Source organism: Arachis ipaensis, chromosome B1 (genome assembly GCF_059453495.1).
Source record: "Arachis ipaensis isolate K30076 ecotype BB chromosome B1, ASM5945349v1, whole genome shotgun sequence".
NCBI lineage: Eukaryota > Viridiplantae > Streptophyta > Magnoliopsida > Fabales > Fabaceae > Arachis > Arachis ipaensis.
Window position 1 is genome coordinate 23,958,189 of NC_142436.1, and position 7,947 is coordinate 23,966,135.

At 31.8% G+C, this 7,947-nt stretch overlaps 1 protein-coding gene across 1 annotated transcript; it reads right to left on the minus strand.

Annotated features, from left to right (window-relative positions):
- Positions 1–3,404: 3,404 nt before the first annotated feature.
- LOC107627393 (karrikin insensitive 2 receptor CA) lies at positions 3,405–5,962 on the minus strand. Its single transcript, XM_016330231.3, has 2 exons — positions 5,480–5,962; positions 3,405–3,940 (listed from the first exon to the last, which is right to left on the minus strand). Exons 1-2 carry the CDS (start codon positions 5,845–5,847, stop codon positions 3,496–3,498), a joined length of 813 nt encoding a protein of 270 aa, XP_016185717.1. The 5' UTR covers positions 5,848–5,962; the 3' UTR covers positions 3,405–3,495.
- Positions 5,963–7,947: the final 1,985 nt, after the last annotated feature.

Sequence of the window (7,947 nt, forward strand, 5' to 3'; positions counted from 1 at the left end):
GCTAACCGACGCCGAGCTTGCCTAAGATGTGATAAAGTTCTTTCAATTTTCAGATCAAATGGAGCTAAACTCGGATCCGATAGTGAACACGTCATTCAAGAAAAGAAACAAAGAACTCATGACAATAAGCTATGCTAGAATAAGATGACTACTAATTACTACTACTATAACTTCTAACTAAAGAGTAGACTAGCAAACAATCAACAAAAAGAGTAGCTATTCACATATAGACATATTCACACTAGCCAACAATATAACACCATTGCAAGTCCCAGCAACGGCGCCAAAACTTGATGTGGGATAAATACCGGTTAGGAATTCACCAAAGGATTTTCCTCAATTCAATGTCGCAAAGTATAGTCCCAACCAACGAGATACCCCAAATCAAAGTTTACTAGAATGTCACAACAATCCAATCAATAACCGGGAGTAGAATCCCGGGTCATTCTTCCAAGGACTTGCATTAGAATGCACATTGTTGGTTAGAAATTTTGGAATTTTGGATTGCTTACAGAAGAAGTAAAGTGACAAGTATAGAAAAGCAACAAACAATTAACAATTAAAGTGATATAACTAGAAATACCAAACAAGCATTGTCTAACTAACAAGCATGCATCAAGACAACTGCCACTAAAAGCATATAAGAATAAGAGATATGAAATTAAAGTGAGAGAACTAAGAATTCAAGGCTAGTAGGGGTGAATGAAAATCAATCAATATAAGGGTCTTGGTTTGGGGAGAGAATTGGAGTTTCTATCCTTATTGTCATCATCAAATAATGGAAATTGCATATTGCTTCCACTTAGTTATCCTCTAACAAATGAAGGAATTTCAAGTGAATACAATCAACTTGAGTTTACAAATCCTAGTCAACTCCTAAGGAGAAACTAGATTTAGTGAGATTCAAGCCAACTAACAATTTGCAATTACCATTCCACATTAGAAATTGACAATTCAAGAGTTTTCAATACTCATCCCCAAAGTCAAGAGTAAAAATCTATTCCATAGTCATAGGAAGCATTTTCACAAACACCTTGTATGCACTAAAAGAAGACATTATAAAATTGAGAAATAAATTCAAATCAAAGCTACTCACTTACAATAATTCATAATAACAAGCCAAATAACATCAATAAACATGAAAGAAAACTCAATGCATTAATAGAAATTAAATTCAACCAAATCCAAATTCAAACTCAAAATAGCTAATATGACAAAAGTACTAAGTAGAATTAAGGAGTAGAAGCTACAATTAAAGCAACAAAAACTGAAATTGAGAGGGACTTAATCCAAGCATTCAAGAGACAAATGAGCAAGAAACCCTAAAACCTAGATAGAAGTCAGAATTTCTCTCTCTAGAAAAACAAGAACAAAAACTAGCTAAAATTAAGTCTAATTGTGTGTATGCTAGCTTGCCTCCTCCCCCCCCCCCCCAAATCAATTCTTGGCATTTTCCCATTCAAAATCAAGTTGGATTTGGGCCTGGAGCCTCTCAGAATTCGCCAGCCACGATTTCCATAAATGAGTCACGTGCTAAGCGTCACACGTACACATCGATCACGCGTGCGCGTCGGATGAGCTCTTCGCAAGTCATGCGTACGCGGAATGTCACGCGTACGCGTCAGCTGAATTTCGCAATTCACGCGTGCGCGGAAGCCACTCGCGCGCGACAGTCAACTCCTGCACTCGTCACGCGTACGCATCAGTCACACATGTGCGCCGGCACTAACTCCTCAATTCATCTATTTTTTGTGTTCCTTCCATTTTTGCATGCCTCTTTTCCATCTTCCAAGTCATTCCTGCCCTATAAACTCTGAAATCACTTAACAAACGTATCACGACATCGAATGGTACCAAGAGATGATTAAAAATTAGCGTTTTTAAGGCCCAAGAAGCATGTTTTGACCCATGAAGCATAATTAGGAAGGAATCATCAAAGCATGCAATTTACATGAATGAGTGTAAAAAGAGTTGACAAAATCCACTCAATTTAATCCAAAATAACCCATAAAATATTGTGGTTTATCAAACCCCTACTAAACACACACAAAACCCCCCCCACAAACCATTTGGGGGGATTATAAACCTCCACAAATAAAAAAATGTCACAAATAAACAAAAACCTTGTAATGCGCGTACCAGTTCGTCTCATTCTTCGGAAACTACTCGCTGGAGTTAGGGTACAGCTTGGACTTCAGCAAAGTGCTTCTCGTATCGGTTTCAGCGCGCGCCAGTGGAATTTTCCTACCACTCGTGAAGGCTCTTTGCATTGCATGCGAGAGAAAAATTAGGGTTTGAAGAGAAAAATTAGAGTTTGAAAAAGAGGAATTAAAATTATTAGTGAGAATAAATATTTTTTATATAATAGATTGTGGATTTTTTTTAATTTTTTCAAAATCTGATTTTTGAAAAATTAATTTAAAAAATTTGATTTTTAAATTATTCAATTTAACTTTTATTAAATACATTATACATTAAATACATTAGCTCTCAATGCTTTCTCTTTTAGATTTGGACTTTGGTAAGTATATTTAACAATAAAGCATACACAAAACATCAATCAATACTAGTACCAGCGAGGAAACGCGTGTGCCACCATTTCCCTTGTGTCTTTACGAAACTGACAGAAACCAAAAGCGATTCCCTTTCACTTTCACTATCTTCCACTTTCATTTTTTAAATTTATTTATTTTAGTCTGCACTTTAATTGTGTAGAAAATGTACACGAATTATTTTCATTTTTAAACTTTCAAGGAGTGAAAATTATCCATATTTATATAAATAATAACTATGAACAAAAAGCCATTTTAATTTATCCATATTTTTTTTTCTGATTCCCCGCCATATTTTCCCAACCTAACAGAAATTAGTTAATCTAGTTATATTTAAGAATTAGTTTTTAGTCATTATATTTGTGCATATACAACGAATTTGAATTTTGTTATGATCAAAATTTATGATTAAAATCAGAACATAAAGTACACTTGTGTATCAATTCAATTTTGTGTGTTTTCTTTTCAATCAAGTTTATGATATTTTAATTAAATTGAGTTGGTCTAGTGGTTAGTTTACTAATTTGTTTAAATAAGTGCGTGATTCGAATTCCACTTTATTCATGTAATAATTCATTGGCCAATGACAACCTCTTAAATGGAGTTTAGTGCCGCAGCAAATTAATCTTTAAGATTTTGATTCTCTAAATTTTAAATTTTACTTTAGAAAATAAAGTATGATCTATCATCATTTATTCCATAGGTGGGACCAAGAAAAAACATGAGAGAGAAAGCATTCAATGGTGAGAGATCTCACTTTATCCTCTAAAGTAAAAATCTAAAATTTAGAGAATCCAAATTCTAATCTTTAGCCTACTGAATTTAGAGATACCTTGAAAAATTAGAACAAAGTTTATCGATCTCAATAATGAATAGTCATCGGAGAACACCAATCACTACCATCACCAATTTCATTTCAATTCAATTCAATTTAGTGTCAAAATTAAGTCGCAATATCGTAATGAATATGCTTGAGCAGCACAGGAATCACGGTATCCGGCGAACTCAACTGCGGCAAATGACCTTCCGAAGACAAGAGCTCGACGATGGAGCTACCGCCAAGGTGTTGGTGCAGATATTCCGCCACTACCACCGGAACAGCGAGATCCCTCTTACTTTGTATTATATGACATGGAACGGTAACGAGACTTAGAATTTGTCTCATATCGCTTTGGAATATGGTTTGCAACACACTAAGAGCTATGTCTGGCCTCATGTTGAACAGGGTTCGGCTGAATTCTTGAACCGCCACGGATTCCATGTCACCTCCAACGGCCATTGGAGCAAAACCTGAACACCATGCTTTGTAATTCGCCGCCATGGCGTCAAATAACTGGTCCAGATCTTCCTGCTCGAAACCCCCGAAGTAATCCGCGTCGTTCAAATACCTAACAATAGCCCAATATATATGATAGACAATAAACAAATTAAAGACACCACATAACCATATTAAAAAGTTAGAATGATGTCACATGCTGGATTTTTTTTTTAATATGTATGTCCAATGTATATAACGAGAATTACGAGAGATTCAATAGTATAAATATCCATAAAAATATTATACGTCTTAGTTAACACAAAAGATATATTTATTATTTTAACTAATTTTATATTTTTAATATTATTTTTCTTAATTAAGTATAAAATATTATCTTAATTAATCTCAAATTTATTATTACTACACTATTTTGCAATAATAATGCTAGTACGTACTAACTACTTATCGTTTACATACCAACGAAACTTAGTACCTATATATATACATATATATTCTCACTCATCACTACTTATTCTTTCTTTTCTTCTCTTGAATTAAAAAAACGCTAATTAAGTGCCTACTAAAGTTGGTGTGTAAAATATATTTACACAATATTAATCTCTCTTTTTCATTGATCATTTTTCTATAAGAAAAAAACTCATAAGTCGATATATATAACTGAATACATTTTAATTTGTAACAGTTATGAAAAAAAAATTGACACTCTTTTTTTACTAAATATTTAAATGATATTTTTTTATTTATAAAAAAATACACTTTACTCTTGTATAATATTAAAATAATGTAAATTTTAGTTCATTTTACCAAAATACGTATAAATAATCATTATGATTATATATAAATTAGTGACAATTATTTGATTGCTGTAAATAATAATATTAATAACTTTATTATCGTTGTAATAAGTTTGCCTTATTTTAATATTTTATCACATAATATAACATATTTTAGCTACTTATTACAAAAAATATTTAATTTAAAATATTTGTATATTTCATGATTGATGATAAAATATTAAAAATAAATAAAATTGATTACATTAATAATCATGCAATATATAAAAACTTTAAATTAAATATTTTATAACAAGTTGAAAGCATGTTATATTTTATGATAAAATATTAAAAATGATAAAATTTATTATTATTATTATAATTATAACCTCTACATATATATATATATATATATATATATATATATATATATATATATGATATTTTGGTCAAATGAATTAAAGTGTATGTTATTTTAGTTTTACTAAAAAAAATATATTTTATAAATACTGTGTCATTTAGACATTAAAAAAAAGGGGGAGTGGATCATTTACTCGAAGAAAAAAAAAACATTGTCAGAACTTCACATGAAACTAAAGGAAGGGATGGGCAGCTCTTGTTATTAATGAAGGTCAACTCAACTAACACAACACTATTATTTATTAATCAACGTACAATCACAAACAACTAAGCTTAAAGTAAATTCATATTAATTAATCAGTTATTGTATTGATTGTGGATCAAAATCACTAGAAATGGCCTAATAATAGCCAGATGCTTACGTAACATACAAAAAAATTTTAGATTCAAATTTTATTGCTGTTAATGTAACAACAAATTAAAATAAAAAGCTTGATTGTTCCGAATGAATTTACCTAGGAGAAGCGGAGACCATAATGATCTTGGTGAAGAGATCGGGGCGAGAAATGGAAGCCACAGTTCCGATCATGGCAGAGACGGAGTGGCCAACGAAGATACAAGAAGAGACGCGAAGTTCCTCCAAAATGGCGAGTAAGTCATAGGCGTAGCCTTGCAAAGTGGAGTAACGTCCAAAGTCAAAGTATTCGGGGTTAGTGGTGCCGGCTCCCATGTTGTCGTACAGCACCACGCGGAACTCGTCTACGAGTTGAGGGACTATGTGTTTCCACACAGATTGGTCGGTTCCAAACCCGTGAGCTAGAACTATGAACCTCGTACCTGAACCCACAACCTTCACGTTATGAGCTTCTTCCACTACTCCCATTCTCTCTCTTTTTTTTTTTTTTGGCTTCTTGTGTTGTGTTGTATTATTGATCGGAGACGATTTTAGGATTGGGGAGTTTTGAGCCTCCTTGTCATATTTAATGGTTAAAAAAGAAAAGGCAAAAGGAAAACGGAGATGGACGAATTAATAAGTAACACATAACCTAAAGATAGAAAATGTTATTTGTATGAAATAACACCAATGTTTAATAAGTATGCTTGATACGTGCTTCAAATGTTCGTGATATGAAGAGTTCAAGAGTTATTTAGAAGATATTTTAGTTTATATTTTTAGAATATGTTATTTAATGTATTTTGATTTTTGTTTATTTAATTACTAGATTGGGCCTTATGTTTATGGGCTTTAGGGTTTTCTTTGTTTTAACCTAATAAGAGGTTATAAATACCTCATTAGCTATTGTAGTCGGAGAATAGAATGATTTAGAGGTTTTAAACCTTTTTTGGTTTCGTGATGAAACCATGGTGTGGACAATTGAGGTTGAGGAGTCCCTCTCTTATTGCATCGGGGAATTGGTTAGAAGGTTGATGAGTCCCTTCGAATCAATTTCCAAACCATGGCGTTGACAAGTTAGGTTGAGGAGTCCCTTTCTTGTTGCGTCAAGAAATTGGGTAGAAGTAGAGTGATTCTCTTTGTACTCAATTTCAACTTATCTTTTTTGTTCTTATTTTAATTTCAATGTATCTTTTTATTCAGTTTGAATCCTTATTTTCTTATTTATCCTTTTAAATCCGTATCATTTGGTATCAGAGCTCAGGTATTAGATTAATTTTTATTAATCTATATTTGTTCTTCTTTTATCATAAAAAAAAAAGTCCAGTGTTTGTCGCGTCTTTCTTTTTGTTCTTGTGTTCTTGTTTTCGTTTGCGTTTCATTATTTAAAAAAAAAACATAAAGTGAAAAAAAAACAAAAAAAGAAGAAAAAAACAAAAAAAAAAGAAATTATCTTCCTTATAATTACTGTCCTTTTCATATATTATTTTTTTTTCCACCTACAAGATTCGAGGACGAATCTTTTTTGAAGAGGAGGAGAATGATACGTGCTTCAAATGTTCGTGATATGAAGAGTTTAAGAGTTATTTAGAAGATATTTTAGTTTATATTTTTAGAATATGTTATTTAATGTATTTTTATTTTTGTTTATTTAATTACTAGATTGGGCCTTATGTTTATGGGCTTTAGGGTTTTCTTTGTTTTAACCTAATAAGAGGTTATAAATACCTCATTAGCTATTGTAGTCGGAGAATAGAATGATTTAGAGGTTTTAAACCTTTTTTGGTTTCATGATGAAACCATGGTGTGGACAATTGAGGTTGAGGAGTCCCTCTCTTGTTGCATCGGGGAATTGGTTAGAAGGTTGAGGAGTCCCTTCGAATCAATTTCCAAACCATAGCGTTGACAAGTTAGGTTGAGGAGTCCCTTTCTTGTTGCGTCAAGAAATTGGGTAGAAGTAGAGTGATTCTCTTTATACTCGATTTCAACTTATCTTTTTTGTTCTTATTTTAATTTCAATGTATCTTTTTATTCAGTTTGAATCCTTATTTTCTTATTTATCCTTTTAAATCCGTATCAATGCTACTATTGAGTGTTTTTTTTTTTTTTTTTTTTTTTTTTTTTGGAAATCATTGTTTTATACAGTCTATTGGCGATGAGTATATATATATATAGGTGACGTATGTAGTGACACTTATTTATTGGTGGCTAAGATGGACAAGCTGTGGAACCAATCTGGATGTAGTACGTGTTATGTTTAAACAAAGAAAATGAAATATTTAATTGATTTAAACATGGTAATTTCAATAATGAAACACGGTAAATTATTGGATCATTAAACAAAAATGATTAACAATTCAAATTTAAAGAGTTGAGTAAATTATTGAAAAAAAATCTATAAAATTAATAAAATACAACATGGAAGGATTGGGAAATTTTTTTCTAAAATATCAAAGAATCTCCAAACTCTGGATGGAAAGGGTGGTTCTGTAAAGAGTTAATGACGAACTAGAATTTCAGCTGTAGTTCTCTATTAGGTATCAGAAGACTAATTCTGTCGGTTTGTTCTTCGTTGGGCTTTGTTCAGGA

What these genes read in the sequence shown, in the direction of transcription:
- LOC107627393 (XM_016330231.3), bottom strand. Translation starts at nt 5,847, where the DNA reads ATGGGAGTAGTGGAAGAAGCTCATAACGTGAAGGTTGTGGGTTCAGGT. An exon ending in ATGGTCTCCGCTTCTCCTAG is followed by an intron (nt 3,941 to 5,479) that starts GTAAATTCATTC and finishes GGCTATTGTTAG; the next exon opens with GTATTTGAACGACGCGGATT.